Source organism: Hippocampus bargibanti, linkage group LG02 (genome assembly GCF_051943395.1).
Source record: "Hippocampus bargibanti isolate YZ-2025 linkage group LG02, ASM5194339v1, whole genome shotgun sequence".
Classification (NCBI taxonomy): Eukaryota; Metazoa; Chordata; class Actinopteri; order Syngnathiformes; family Syngnathidae; genus Hippocampus; species Hippocampus bargibanti.
This window is the reverse complement of record NC_142735.1, coordinates 1,376,654-1,393,119: the sequence shown is the minus strand read 5'-3', so window position 1 is coordinate 1,393,119 and position 16,466 is coordinate 1,376,654. Positions and strand designations below refer to the sequence as shown.

General features: G+C 40.7%; 1 protein-coding gene across 2 annotated transcripts in view; it reads right to left on the bottom strand.

Annotated features, from left to right (window-relative positions):
• Positions 1-16,466, bottom strand: part of neurl1b (neuralized E3 ubiquitin protein ligase 1B) — a 50,824-nt gene that overhangs the window by 15,271 nt on the left and 19,087 nt on the right. Inside the window, exons 1-2 of one of the 2 annotated variants that reach the window (XM_089019834.1) lie at positions 9,363-9,487; positions 1,326-1,567 (exon numbers count right to left, since the gene is read on the bottom strand). In XM_089019834.1, the coding sequence (XP_088875960.1) occupies positions 1,326-1,567; positions 9,363-9,393 (273 nt within the window). In that variant the 5' untranslated portion in view covers positions 9,394-9,487. Of the gene's footprint in view, positions 1-1,325; positions 1,568-9,362; positions 9,488-16,466 lie in introns of those variants that run through there. The other variant, XM_089019827.1, reaches the window with a different exon arrangement.

Below are 16,466 nucleotides of genomic sequence, written 5' to 3'. Positions count from 1 at the left end.
TTATATATAGTTTCCCTTCAGAGACAATTGAAGTACTTTGTGTCATGGAATAGAAACGCACAGCATAGTACACGTTTTCAAAACCTTTTGGATAACTCATTCACTGCCATTCACAAATTTATTCGGGAATTGAAAATATGACGTCGAGCGCCATCCCCGAACTGTTTTTTTTTTCATGCTTGGGTGCCAATAAAGCGGTGGCCATGGCCTCTGGCAATAGTTTTCCATTCCGCAAGGGGGTAGCATTTCCCTTTTTTCCATATTAGCGTTTTGTCCCAGCTTCAGCTGTTCTTAAAGCACTATATAAACCAATATGTATGTACAGCGTTTTATTTTGAAAAGCCACCCTCATTTCAAGATCATATAACTCCCTCCCCATATAATTTAATAATAATAATACATTTAATTTATAAGCATCTTTCAAATCTCTCAATGTCACTTTACAGTCACAGGATACGTTTTTCTGTGGGTGGGCAGTGGCAGCCACACGCACCAGCCCGGAAGTAACTCAAATAGATAGAAAGCTAGCTAGCTAATAAAAAGCTAATAATAATAATAATAATAATAATACAAGACTTGCACATAAAACAAGGCTCCATGAGTCTTATCTGTTTTTGTGGTTCACATTAAAAATAAAATAAAAAATCTTAATTTCAAAGCGCGCCTGATTGAACCAGATGCCAGAGCCCATTGACCTGGTTCTTGTGTCAATGTCTGAACCTGAACCTAATTTAGGAATTAACTCTTTTTTTAAGTCTATAACCAAGTAAACTCAAAATAAACATTTTTTTTTTTTCTGATGAAAGAAGAGAGTCTAAGGTTTCGAACGCTGTATTGAAAGTTTATATAATCCTGAAACTCCATATTCTGTGAGTCCTGCAATTTGAATCACAATGACAAAAACCCTGGCACTGGACTGGACACATTTTTGCATATATCTGGCAGTGAATGAGTTAAAACTGCCCATTCAAGTACATAATTATTGGAACTAAGTACATGTAAAGAAAAGCTTTCTTCCATTAAAAAAGAGAGTTAATTCCTAAATTATATGAATCTGGAGTTATATGCACTTGAAATGAGGGTGGCTGTCCAAAATACAATGCAATTCATACATATTGATGTATATAGCGCTTTAACAACAGATGAATCTGGAACAAAGCGCTAACATGGGGAAAAAATTGAAATGCTGCCCCCTTGTGGGGAAAAAATATTGCCAGAGGCCATGGCCAGCGCTTTTTCAGCACCCAAGCATGAAAACAAAATTATGGAATGGCGCTCTATGTCATATTTTAAATTCTTTTTGCTGTCAATGGAAGCAAACTGACCTTCTCGTAGAGGTGGACGGGCTTGTGACTGAAAGTGATTCCATTGCAGAAGCTGTTCTTGCGAGTGGCACGCCGAAGTTGTCCATCCAGTCTTATATTTTTGCCTTTGGCATGTGGATGAAAGTGGGGGGACTCCATACTGATGCTAACTGGATATGCTGAGCGTCTCTCAAACCCGCTGCCACTGTTGGGCAACGTGTAGTACCGGTTACTAGCCACTGGGCGGGTTTGAACAGTCACATCTGCAAATTGAGAGTCAAAGCAGAAATAAAATGTTCTATATGTTTTGGCAAAAGGAGTATTTACCAAACCTACACAGCAACGGTCATATTGCACGAGACAAATGATAATCACACCGAAAGAAGTCACAACTTCATGTGCTGATGTTGATCTTATTTATGTGAAAATACTAACAACATCCTTAGCCAGCAGCATAAACAAACTCAATGGCCCTTTTATTGTCTCCTCAAAAATCCAGGAAAGATTCCCATCATTCAAAGGCTGTATCTTTCATCGTGTTGTCATACAATCCATTGCCTGAAGACATCATATTTTATTGAATTTATCATGAGTAAAAAAATCAAACAAGAACCAAATTCGTCAATTTATGCTGTATCAAATCAGTTGGAGCTGTAAAATATATGGACAATAAAATCGGCTGTTTGAAACAATGCAGCCTGTATGCAAAAAAAACAAAAATAAATAATGACTGAATGCCATCCATCCATTTTCCAGACCGCTTTAACCTCATTAGGGTCGCGCGGGGTGTTGGAGTCTATCCCAGCACAAGGCGGGGGACACCCTGAATTGGTTGCCAACCAATCGCAGGGCACACAGAGACAAACAACCATCCGTACTCACACTCACACCTAGGGACACTTTAGAGTGTTCAATCAGCCTGCCATGCATGTTTTTGGAATGTGGGAGGAAACCGGAGGACCCGCAGAAAACCACATTGGCCCCCGGGGAGAACATGCAAACTCCACACAGGGAGGGTCTTGAACCAGGTCCTTAACCAGGTCTTGAACTCAAGACATCTGCACTGTGAAGCCGGCATGCCAAACACTTTATAACGGACCACCCGATTATTATCCTGTCAGAGATGTTCGATCGGACACTGTGGACGAAGGCTCGGACCCAGAAAGATTGTCTTTACTGCCGGCAGGAGATGCAGCCGTTCATGACATGCGCCTGAAATCTGCAGCCCTCTGCCAAGCTATTTATTGAGATTATATGCAAATTAAAGTGATTAATTAGTAAAACATAGTTTTCTTGATGAGAATACCACACTTCTTGAGTTCTAAGCACAAACAGTCGTAAGCAATAAAACATTGTCTCTTCCATGAACTGATAAATTTGTAACCTGGCTAATGAGCTCTTCCTATGAAGGAGTTTCAAGTCATAAATTGCTCCGGTGATATAGGAGTTTCCCAAGTCCTAAATTTTGTCCAAGGCCAGATCTCCGAAATGAAGATGACAGTTTAACGAGCTGCGTCTGTTGACCTCAGATTGACCCCAGGTTGTCTGCGCTTCAATTGTGTATTTGAGTCATACATGTTGACGAAGCATATAACAGCATGAAACTTTTAAATATGATAACTTCTTATTCTCCATCATATCCATAAACTCCAAAGTAACTTGTTCATTTGTTCATCATGGGAGGAGTTCGGTGAGGCCATGCAAGCCGACTTCCAGACGACTTGGAGGAAATTCTGGTCCACCATCCGGGCGTCTCAAGAGGTGAAGCGGTGCACCACACACTGTGCACAGTGAGGATGGGGTGCTGTTGACCTCGACTCGGGATGTTGTGAGCTGGTGGGCAGAATACTTTGAAGACCACCTCAACTCTAACGACATGCCTTCCTCGGAGTAAGCAGTGTCTGGAGACTCTAAAATGGGCTCTCCAATCTCTATGGTTGAAGTCACTGATGTGGTTAAAAATCTCCTTGGTGGCAGGGTCCCAGTGGTGGATGAAATCCACCCGGAGTTCAAAGCTCTAGATCAGTGGTTCTTAATCTTGTTGGAGTCACCAAACCCCACCAGTTTCATATGCTCATTCACCGAACCCTTCTTTCAATGACTGTGACCACTAACTGCAGACTAGACTGAGGCATAGACCTCTGAGGCGGAGGATCCACCGAACCCCTGAGACCGACTCACAGAACCCCTAGGGTTTGATCGCACCCAGTTTAAGATCCACTGCTCTAGATGTTGTAGGGCTGTCCCGGTTGACACAACTCTGCAGCATCGCGTGGTCATCGAGGACAATGCCTCTGGATTAGCAGACCAGGGTGATGGTCCCCTATTTGGATCACACTCCTCAGGCTCCCTGATAAGGTCTAATCAGGGGTGCTGGGAAGCAGGGTCTGTGTGGAAGTAGAGCCTCAGATTGGGGAGAAGCAGTGTGGTTTTCATGCCAGATGATCTGATGAGGATGCCTACCGGACGCCTCGCTGGTGAGGTATTCCAGGCACATCCCACCTGAAAGACTCCCCGGGACGACCCATGACATGCTAGAGAGACTATGTCACCCAGCTAGCCTGGGAACGCCTCAAGACCGGTCAGAATGAGGTGCAATCAGTGACTAGGAAGAGGGAAGTCTGAGCTTCCCTACTAAATCTGCTAACTGACTCTGGATAAGCAGCTGAAGATGGATGGATACATTTACCAAAGCACATATTTCTTCTGTACTTTTTTTTACACTGCTGAGCACACAGTACACCAGATCACAGTGGATTACTCTGCGCATGGCTGAGCTCCTCTCAGGCAAGATTGCCAAGAGGATATTGTTGTCCATGCAGTGGAGCCATTTTAGTTCTTCCCTTTTTTGATCATCCAAAAGGTTGTGTGCTAAAAATGTAGCAGTATACTTGATCAAATGTTCTTTTCAGATCAGCAGTATCAGAGAGTCTTGTGGCCTTGCATGTTCTGGAGGGATTTGAAAATGTCTTGCATATTTGGTGGATAGTCCAGGCGCCATCTCGGAGACATAAGATAGTTCTGTGTCAAACTCCTCCATCAGCTTTTCAACACAAGGAACTTGAATACTTTTTGGGAATTGGTGGGTCATGAATGGGTATTATACAATGTGTGCAAACAGGTTCGGTATAATTCTAGGCTTAGTTTTCTGGTCTTTGCTATTTTGTCGAAATGTATTTCACAGCGTGTTACAGTACTGTCCTGTAATCGCTTGTCTATAACCAGGATACAATCCAAAACAGATCCAGATAGCATGGTGGTAAAAGACGCTCTGACATATAGCAGGAGAGTCACTGCAATCGTACAGTCGGCCACAATGAGCACAAGACACTTTGACGTAATGTGGATGATGTAATTGAATATCAGGCCCCATCGGTCAAGATGAGCAGGTCTTTTATTCTCTTTCGTCTCGAGGCCCTAATGTCTAATCAGCAGAGTCATTTATAAAAGCGATGAGAGCTTTATTGGTGTTAATGAGAATGTCATAGTCTTTTTATTGTAACTTTGTTGAAAGGCCTCAAAAGCGTCATTTTGAAACTATTCATGGCATTGATGAAAAGGTTTCTTCAGCCGTCGTCTGTACTTCTTTGAAGGTGTCGAACGTTTTGCTCCTCATCTGAAAAGCTTCGTCAGCTAAGTAAAGTTGTCCTGGTAGCTCTGAGCCTATGGACAGACCTCTGACAACATCATGAGTCCCAACAAAAACAAAACCAAGCATATAACTACTTTTTACAGCATTTAATTAAAGAATATGCAAGCCTGAATAAATGTGCTTAATAACAAAATATGTCTATGTAGGTGAGGTGAGGTGAAACCAGAGCCACGGATAGAACAATAGAGGTAATTAGATGGAACCATATAGGTAAAAATAGGTAATCAGATAGACCAAATATACGTAATCGGGAATTGAAAATATGACATAGAGCGCCATGCCCAAATTTGTTTGGGTTTTGTTTTTTCATGCTTGGGTGCCGATACAGCGCTGGCCATGGCCTCTGGCGATGTTTTTTCTTTTCCACAAGGGGGAAGCATTTTCCTTTTTTCCATGTTAGTGCTTTGTTCCAGCTTCAACTGTTGTTAAAGCGCCATATGAACCAATATGTATGTATTGCATTGTATTTTGGACAGTCACCCTCATTTGAAGCTCATATAACTCCAGACCAATATCATTTAGGAATTAACTCTTTTTTCTTATGTAAGAAGAAAGTGTAAGGTTTCTAACACTGTATTGAATGTATATGTAGTCCTAAAACCCAATATTCTGTGGGTCCTGGAATTCAAGTGACAATAACAAAAACCCTGGGACTGGAATGGACACGTTTTTGCACATGTCTGGCAGTGAATGAGTTTTCACAAATCAAAACTATCCATCCATTTTCTAATCTTTTTATCCTTACAATGGTTGCGGTCATGCTGGAGCCTATCCAAGTTGTCTTCAGGAAGTAGGCGGGATACACTCTGAACTCATTGCCAGCCAATTACCGGTCATATAAATAGACGAACAATCATCCGCACTCACCATCACTCCCCAGAGGACAATTTAGAGTGCTCACTTAACTCCTACGGCGTATGTTTTTGGTATGTGGGAAGGAACCGGAGTACCCGGAGAAAAGCCACATCGGCATGGGGAGAACATGCAAACTCAACACAGGAAGGCCACAGCCAGACTCGAACCTTGTACCTCTGTACTGAGATGTGGACGTGCTAACTAGTCGACCACTGCGCTGCCCTAAATAAACACTAGTTGATAGAGATGCTTTCAAATTATAGATACAGTGATACCTCGGTTTGCGAACCCCTTGGCTTACAAACTTTTCAGTTTACGAACCTTAAATTTATGAAACTTTTACCTTGGCATACAAACTATTTTTCGGGATACACACAGAGCTGCCACAATGAGTGATGTGTCGTTCGCGAACGATGCCATTCTCCAAAAAAAGAAAATGGCAGCCAACATTTTCTTGTCTTCCATTCCTCGCCTCTTCAGTTAAAGCCACCTGATTGGTCAAGAACTCAGCAGTGAGGAGGGGGGGGGGGGTTACAGATAGAGAGAGAGTGAGGCCATTCTCCAAAAATAAAATGGCTGCCAACTTTTTTTGTCCTCTATTCCCTGCCCCCAGTCTTCGGATAAAGCCATGCGATTGGTCAAGAACGCAGCAGTGAGGGGAGGTGGTTTAAACATTAAAGAGACAGGCATACGACAGTGAGAGAGTTTCAACTTTGATAGTTAAAAGGTTAAAATATCCCATCAATCAGGCTCCACAAACAACCTGCAGAAGCCACCTGTACACTTGATGCAAAAAGCTATCAACAGAACACAATTGATGAGGAACTAGATAAAATTATCGCAGAGAAAACACCTACAAGGCATCATTCCTCAAGATGGTGAAAGAAGAAGGCTACTTGATCAGGAATCAAGTGTTTAATGCTGATGAAACCGGCCACTCCATTTCATCAAGTGATCAACGACCATCACAAAGGTAAATAAAACCACTTTATTATACAGTACAGTTTATGTATTTAATTACAATACAATAGCACATTTATTATACATAAAATAGTGTGTATTTTGAGTAGTTTTAAGGCTTATTTAGTAGACATTCATGTTTTATGGGGACCTGGGAACGGATTATTGTCATTTTAATGGTTTTCTATGGGAAATTATTTTTTAGGATACACACTTTTCGCCTTACACACTCTGTCTGGGAACCAATTAAGTTTGGAAGCCAAGGTATCACTGTATGGGGACAAAGCATAGTTTTAAACATAGATTGGAAATAATTTACAATTGGAGATAACTTGTGTTCTATTGGCAGTTTATCCATTTACATGCAGCGCAACACCTGAATGCTTATGCACCATGTTTAGTTTTAGCTCCGGGCTACACTGAATTACCTTAGTCTGTTTACAAAACATGACATGACTGCTTCAAACAACAAAGAGGGCTCAGAAAAGTGGATTCACATCTATGACTGTCTGTTATGTGTTGTGTTGTATTATTTTGTAATTATGTTCTGATTTCAAAATGGTGGCGCGAGAGCAGTTGCCTTTATAGTAGCTTCTTCTACTTTCTTCCTTTCATAACTCAGATCTTGTAAATTTCCGCTGTGAGAAAAATAAAGGTTTGCTTACTCTTACAGTGACACCTCGGCTTACGAACGCTTTAGTTTACGAACTTTTCACCTAACGAACATTAAATTCTTTGCATACGAACTCCTTTTCGGGAAACACACGGAGCGCCACAATGGCTGGCGGACTAGTTTTCCACACCCACTTTCTCTCAGTGCAGTCAGTGCAGACGTGGTTTGCTATGGAGTGGATACTTTTGCTTTTTTGGGACCGAAAAAGGCCCCACCACAGGCTAGTGTTAAGCCGAAGAGGGCACAAAAGAAAATTATTGTCGAGCATAAGAAGGAGATCATCAAAAAACACGAACGAGGTGTGCGTTTATGTGACTTAGCGTCCCAGTACCAGTATGCTAAGTTCACCATTGTGGCTAAGGGTGTTTCTGTGTTGTCTAAGCAACGGTCTCAGGCAATAGAAAAGGTTGAAAAACTTCTGTTGATTTGGATTAATGAAAAGCAGCTAGCAGGGAACATTGTGAGTGAGGGTATTATCGCCGAGAAAGCACAGCAACTTTACTCGGATATCATCAAGAGGCAACTACATCAACGGCCATCACAAAGGTAAATAAAACGTCTTTATTATAGAGTACAGTTTACTTCTTTAATTACAATACAATAGCACATTTATATTACATAAAATAAGGTATATTTTGTGTAGTTTTGAGGCTGATTTGGTCGAAAATTTATGTTTTATGGGCACCTGGGAACTGATTATTCTCATTTTTAATGGTTTCTTATGGGAAATAAATGTTTGGAAGACTAACTTTTCACTTTACACATACTTTCTGGGAACCAATTACTGAGGTATGACTGTATTATGATTGATCAACCACCATTTTCTAGCAGTTTTTTTTTCTTTGTGTTCATGTATGAATTAACCCATTTACGCAGAGAATAGAAAATGTTTTCAGATATTTTTTTTTTTTTTGTATATGGGATAATAAGGATGTGAAAAACTTAAAAATGACATTTAGCTTTACTGTGTGTTTCTGAGATATGAGCCGTGATCATATGGACACGCTCGGCACGAGTGGTTACAAAAACGGACTATTTTCAAAAAGTGATTTTATCTGCGTTCATCTGAACACGCTCGGCGTAAATGGGTTAAACCATTAATAATTGAGTCTAGATGAAGTCATTGAATGTGGGAGCGGCATCTGCTTTTATTTTCTGCGAGTTTTGTCTTTATTCAGGTCATGGACAGCCTGGAGCCCGAATCAGAGTGACTTCAGTTGAAAGGAGGGGTACACCCTGAACTGGTCACATGAATGCGTTTTTTTTTTTTTTTTTTTTTGGTCCATTTGTGCAAAACAACGCACATTCATACCAATGGATAATTTCTTCAGTTATGCAGTTTTAGAGACATGCATAAAAAAATAGATGATGCATTCGTGGTCGCCTAAAACCGGGAATTTCAATTTTCTCGTTATCATTTGAATCGTACAACTTTAACAGACAACATTGAAATAAATTGAGATGATGCCTTCGTTGTCACCTAAAACCGGGAATTTCAATTTTCTCGTTATCATTTGAATCGTACAACTTTAACAGACAACATTGAAATAAATTGAGATGATGCCTTCGTTGTCACCTAAAACCGGGAATTTCCATTTTCTCGTTATCATTTATCTCTAAAGCAGTGTTAAAACGACCACCATCGTTAACAGGTGAATGACTACTCACTTCGGGAACACTCAACCGTGATTATTTGTTTCGCATTAGCGTGCAACAGATGATTTTTTTAAAGATTACAATGAGATAAAGATAGCTCGAGGCGAGCTTCCACAGGAATCGTTGCTCAGCTCCCCCGTGATGCACGCACAGCTCATTTCCAAAAAAAACGAGCGAGCTCAAATGGAGGAAACGGCACAAAAAAAAAAAACAACAACACGCTCACGCATTCTCCATGAAACATAATCAGCACAAATCTTACCTATTAACGGTTTAGGTGTCGTATTCCCCATTATGTCCACAAATTCTGCGCACCGGCTGTAAAATTAATCCAGATTATTAATGCCGTGTTCGCCTGCACATCCATGTGTGCAAAATCCCTCCGATCTCTCTTTCTCCCTCCCTCCCTCTCCCTCGCGCGCGCTCTCTCTAAAATGCTGACGAGAATGTGCGTGAATTTCGATTAATAAAAACGCCACCGTGTGTGCGTCTTGAGCGTGAACGTGACACCTCCAAGCGCACAACAGCTCATCCCCGCCTCCCTTGTCCTGAGGAGCGGCTCCCTTCCACGCTTTGCACCGATTGTAAAACACATGCAGCAAAATGGAAAATATCCCCGAAAATAAAGCCACGCTGAATATTCACGACTCAACGCTTGATGACTATTTCCTGGAGGGGGTTTTGAGAGGGGGGGCGCAGGTGACTAGACTGCGTGTATTTTTATGTACAGTGATACCTCAGTTTACACATTTAAGTGTGTGTAAGGTGAAAAGTGTGTCTTCGAAACATTAATTTCCCATAGGAAACCATTAAAGGACAACCGACATCACTTTTTTTTGTTTCCTAACTGACATCAGAAAAACGTTTTATAGCATTTAAAATACCCAAAACACGCAGTATGATATTTTTAGTCAAATGCAAAACACCAATAAAAATGACTTAAAGTGTCCAAAAACTTCAAACTTCAAATTGAACCCGGAAGTGGCCAGTTTCAGAAGGTCCCGCCCCCTTGTTCGTGGTGTCACCCCAAGACGTCTTGCCTTGCTGGAGAATCAAAACAATGGCTTCAGATTCGGAAACGATGCTTTCTTGTTACTCATCCAGTAATGAATATGATTCAAATAGTTCCGAAGAGGAAAGCATACATGTTTGCAATCGATTAAAGAAGTCCTTCCGTCTCATTTTGATGCATGTTCGTCTGTGTGGGAGACAGCCATTGTGGCGCTCCGTGTGTTTCCCGAAAAGGATATGCAAAGAATTTAATGTTCGTAAGGTGAAAAGTTCGTAAACTAAAGCGTTCGTAAGCCGAGGTGTCACTGTAAGAGTACGCAAACCTTTATTTTTCTCACAGCGGAAATTTACAAGATCTGAGTTATGAAAGGAAGAAAGTAGAAGAAGCTACTATAAAGGCAACTGCTCTCGCGCCACCATTTTGAAATCAGAACATAATTACAAAATAATACAACACAACACATAACAGACAGTCATAGATGTGAATCCACTTTTCTGAACCCTCTTTGTTGTTTGAAGCAGTCATGTCATGTTTTGTAAACAGACTATTTAGTGTAGCCCGGAGTTCAAACTAAACATGGTGCATAAGCATTCAGGTGTTGCGCTGCATGCAAATGGATACGTTGCCAATAGAACACAAGTTATCTGCAATTGTAAATGCTTTCCAATCTATGTTTAAAACTATGCTTTTTCCCCCCATACAGTGATACATTGGCTTACGAACTTAATTGGTTCCCAGACAGAGTGTGTAAGGCGAAAAGTGTTTATCCAAAAAAATAATTTCCCATAAGAAACCATTAAAATGAGAATAATCCGTTCCCAGGTCCCCATAAAACATGAGTTTCAACTAAATAAGCCTTAAAACTACTCAAAATACACATTATTTTATGTTTAATAAATGTGCTATTGTATTGTAATTAAAGAAATAAACTGTACTTCATCATAAAGTGGTTTTATTTACCTTTGTGATGGTCGTTGATGGCTTGATGGAATGAAGTTATTTTTAAAAAAAGCTCGTTAGCTAAAGCGTTTGTAAACCGAGGTATCACTGTATTTGGTCTATCAGATTACATATTATTACCTATATTGTTCTATTTATTGTTCTATCCCTGGCTCTGGTTTCAAAAAGTAGTTATGCTTGGTTTTGTTTGGGTTGGGATAGATAATGTGATTTTGCGCACGTGAACAAGCTCATTATCAAGGGTATCTAAAATATCCTCCAACTGTTTTCCATCTGCAGTCTTATGCAGAAACTATTAAATGATTTGCATCTCACGTTTTGAGTTATGAGGGCATTAAAGTTTGGGCCAAGAACCGGAAAATGGGGAGATTCCTATTCCAAGCTGTTTAGCCTTACGGGGAGGCAAACACTCCCATAAAGACTGAAATGACCACGGTGAAAACAACTCTGACTTTGAACAGATGCCACTTTTTTTGTCTGCGGGTGGTTTTGTTTTGTTTGTTTGTTTGTTTGTTTTTTTCATTGTTGGCTTACATTACACAGTAGAAGGAACATTTTCAGTGACAAAATACTCATCATGTTGGTCATCATCTCCATTGCAAGACTTATAAAGGCAAATACAATCCAATCACTGCCAATTAGAATACAAAACATGACCCTGTGCCTTATACGCAGGTGCGCCTTATATGTGAAATAATATTAAGTAATATTCAGGTCTCGCAACTACTGTCAGCAGCTCCGTTTCCCCCCGTAGAAGTAGTGTGCCTCCACTAAAAGTGATATATTTATACAGTACATTGTACAGTGATACCTTGGCTTACGAACTTAATTGGTTACAGAGTGTGTAAGGTGAAAAGTGTGTATCCCAAAAAAAAAATGCCATAGGAAACCATTAAAATGAGAATAATCTGTTGCCAGGTACCCATAAAACATAATTTTCTACTTTTTTAAAATTTTCCAAGCCTTAAAACTACACAAAATATACCTTATTTTACGTATAATAAATGTGCTATGGTATTATAATTAAATAAATAAACTGTACTGTATAATAAAGTGGTTTTATTTAACTTTATGATGGTCGTTGATGGCTTGATGGAATGGAGTGGCCGGTTTCATCAGCATTAAACACTTGATGAGGAACATAGCCTTCTTTCACCATCTTAATCCCTTGTAGGTGCTTTCTCTGCGATACTTTTACCTAGTTCCTCATCAATTGTGTTCTCTTTAGCTGGGTTGATAGCTTTTTGCATCAAGTGTACAGGTGGCTTCTGCAGGTTGTTTGTGGAGCCTGATTGATGGGATATTTTAACCTTCTAACTATCAAAGTTGAAACTCTCTCACTGTCGTATGCCTGTCTCTTCAATGTTTAAACCACCTCCCCTCACTGCTGCGTTCTTGACCAATCGCGTGGCTTTATCCGAAGACTGGGGGCAGGGAATACAGGAGAAAAAAAGTTGGCAGCCATTTTCTTTTTGGAGAACGGCTTCACTCTCTCTCTATCTGTAACCCCCCCCCCTCCTCACTGCTGAGTTCTTGACCAATCAGGTGGCTTTAACTGAAGAGGCGGGGAATGGAAGACAAGAAAATGTTGGCTGCCGTTTTCTTTTTTGGAGAATTGCATCGTTCGCGAACGACACATCACTCATTGTGGCAACTCCGTGTGTATCCCAAAAAATAGTTTGTATGCCAAGGTAAAATGTTCATAAATTGCACTGCGTATAAAACGGCACACTTTTGATAAAAGTCTGTGCGATCAAAGGAGGAAATCCCCGTTTTCGCTCCAACCCCTCCCGTGGCCTTGACTTACTGGACCTCTCTCAAGCTGTTTCCTGTCTTCTGTACCAGACTGCTCTCAAAGGAGTCATGGCCTGCGGAGCTTGGAGGACTGACTCAGACGAACAGTGAAAGGGAGGGTCTGGACAGTTGATTTCCCCATACAGCAAGTATCACGTTTTATTGTCTCGTCTGACCAAATCTGAAAATCTTCTTATCTAAAATGTTGTTTTCCATTGCGCGTACGTGGTATACAGTGATACCTAGGTTTACGAACCCCTTGGGTAACAAACTTTTCGGTTTACGAACGTTAAATTTATGAAAATTTTACCTTAGCATACAAACGTTTTCACACACAGAGCGGCCTCAATGAGTGATGTCTTGTTCGCGAACAGGCCCGTTCTTCTAACAACAAAATGGCAGCCGAATATTTTTGTCCTCTATTCCCTGCCCCCACTTTGGTTAAAGCCACGTGATTGGTCAAGAATGCAACAGTGAGGGGGGGGGGGGGTTTAAACATTAAAGAGACAGGCAGACGACAGTGCAAGAGTTTTAACTTTTTTTTGTTCAAAGGCAGAGTGTCGACTGCAAGGTTAAAATATCCCATCAATCAGACTCCACAAACAGAACATAATTGATGAGGAACTAGATAAAATTATCACAGAGAAAGCACCTAAAAAGAATCATTCCACAAGATGGTAAAAGAAGAAAGTTACGTTCCTCATCAAGTTCCATTCCATCAGGCCATCAACGACCATCACAAAAGTAAATAAAAACCACTTTATTACACAGTACAGTTTATTTCTTTTATTATAATACCATAGCACATTTATTATACACACAGTAAGGTATATTTTGTGTAGGCTTAGAAAATTATAAAGTAGAAAATTATGTTTTATGGGGACCTGGGAACGGATTATTCTCATTTTAATGGTTCCCTATGGAAAATTAATTTTTGGGCTACACACTTTTCGCCTTACACACTGTCTGGGAACCAATTAAGTTCGTAAGCCAAGATATCACTGTATTTATATTTGTACAATGAGGGAAAAGCCCTGCAGGTTTTATCTGATGCCAACCTGCTTGCAATGGTTCTATTCTTCTTGAGTCTATTGAGAGATGCCATTTGGGTGAAGGCAGCTCCAATCTAAATATACCCTCCATACAAAAGCATTTGTTTCGAACACGTCAGCGCTGTTTGTTTTAACAGGATATAGTGGCTCCTTATATGCCCCTTTGCTGAATGGTGTTTAGGGTTGAAGCGGAGAAGAACTGAAATCCGCCAGCACACCAACCAACAACCCACACGCCCTGTTCGTATGTAGCATGAGTGTCACAATTTGCGAGTTGGTGATGGTAGTGGACCCCCAAAAAAAGTAGACAAGGGGGAGCAGCAGGGTGTATTTGACAAATTGTATTCAAATAAAGTCAGCAGGAACAAAATCTAAAACAACAAAGTCATCGAAACAGAAAGGTCCAAAGTAGCAAATAAAACCATGACTAAAACATAAAATGAAGCAAACCTGACGGGGTGAAACAAACAATGACCCGACACTGAATGGTCGTGATGGGAGTCATTTTAATTGCCACTGATTAAAACGACAAACACCTTTGCAGCTACAAACGGGGAGCCTACAGCTTTCTATCCGAGTTACAGTGATACCTTGGCTTACGAACTTAATTGGTGCCCAGACAGAGTGTGTAAGGCGAAAACTGTGTATCCCAAAAAACAATTTCCCATAGGAAACCATTAAAATGAGAATAATCCGTCCCCATAAAACATAATTTTGTACTTTCTAATTGTCTAAGCCTTAAAAGTACACAGAATATACATTATTTTATCTATAATAAATGTGCTATGGTATTATAATTAGAGAAATAAACTGTACTGTATAATAAAGTCGTTTTATTTACCTTTGTGATGGTCGTTGATGGCTTGGTGGAATGGATATCTTTTTGGATAAAGTGTCTCAAGGAGCTCTGGGTTGTACATCTTGGAAGTTGTGATATTGCAACAGCAACAAACAACAACAAAGCAGACACAATAGAAGCATCATTAGTAGCTGGTTCCTTTGCTTGTCTTTTCATTTCAAATTGATTTGTGGAGCCTGATTGATGGGAATTTTAACCTTGCAGTCTACACTCTGTCTTTGAACTATCAAAGTTGAAACGAGTCCAAATTTCACTGTTTTCTATCCATTTTGTCACTCTTTCTCTGTCGTCTGCCTGTCTCTTTAATGTTCCAACCACCTCCCCTCACTGCTGTGTTCTTGACCAATCACGTGGCTTTAACCGAAGACTGGGGGCGGGGAATAGAGGACAAAAAAATGTCGGCAGCTATTTTCTTTTTGGGAGAATGGCTTCACTCTCTCGCTTTCTGTACCCCCCGCCCCCCTCACTACTGCTTCTTGACCAATCACGTGGCTTCAACCGACGACTGGGGGTGGGGAATAGAGGACCAAAACAAACCGGCTGCCATTTTCTTGGTATGAGAACGGGCTCGTTCGCGAACGACACATCACTCATTGTGGCAGTTCCGTGTGTATCCCGAAAAATAGTTTGTATGCCAAGGTAAAATTTTCAGAAATTTAATATTCGGAAACCGAAAAGTTCGTAAACCAAGGGGTTCGTAAACCGAGGTATCACTGTATTATTATTATTATTATTATTATTATTATTACAGTGCCACCCGTTGCTCGCCAACCGGAACGCGAAAAAGAGAGAGAAAAATCACTCCTGCTACGGCAACGGGGGATCAATATGGACTGCAATCAAGCCTTGTCTGTAAACACAGCTTGAGAGAGGTCCAGTAAATCCCGATCCCCGTGGCAGGTCGCCGTGTGAGCACATGCGCACTTGTGTTGATGAGACTGTAACGACATGCCGTGTTGATCTTTCTTCCCGAAGGCAGAGATTAAATGATCGTTAAGGAGACTGCTGAATGCCTATAAAATGGTTGACATTTGTTGAAAATGTGTCAACCTTACTGGCAAGAACATCCGCGTCTATTTTCATAAGTAGTTCTGTGCCAGACAATCAGCCCAAACAGGCCTCCCAATCAAAGTTTTGTTGAATTCCCGCTAGCGCAAAACAAATAAATAGTCTGCGATGTAACGCCAAAGCTAACAAGTTAGTCCGTCACACTGAAGGAATTTCTTGAAAGCTGATTACATTTGATGCTCTTGTTGTTGTGAAAGGATGATTTTCCAGGCGTCTATTCACCAATGTATCAGAATCAGAATCATCTTTATTGCCAAGTACAGTAAAGTCTCGTTATATCGATATTCAAGGGAGTCTGAAAAAATATCGATATAACCGGGACTATCGATATATCCGACCCTGTTTGCATGTAATTTTCTCCGTGCGTGCATAGAAATAGTATCGATATAACCGGGACTATCGATATATCCGATATCGATATAACGAGACTTTACTGTATGTAGAACACACAAGGAATAACGACACGAATGCTACTTGTTTGTGATTGGCTGGTTGAGGGTGCGAAAGGCAGACGTCAATCGCATCTTCGGTAGATTGCTCAAATGGTGAAGTTAAAATCGATCAGGGATTTTCTATCAAATGCCTGCCTCAGTGTAAGGCGAAAAGTGTGTATCCCAAAAA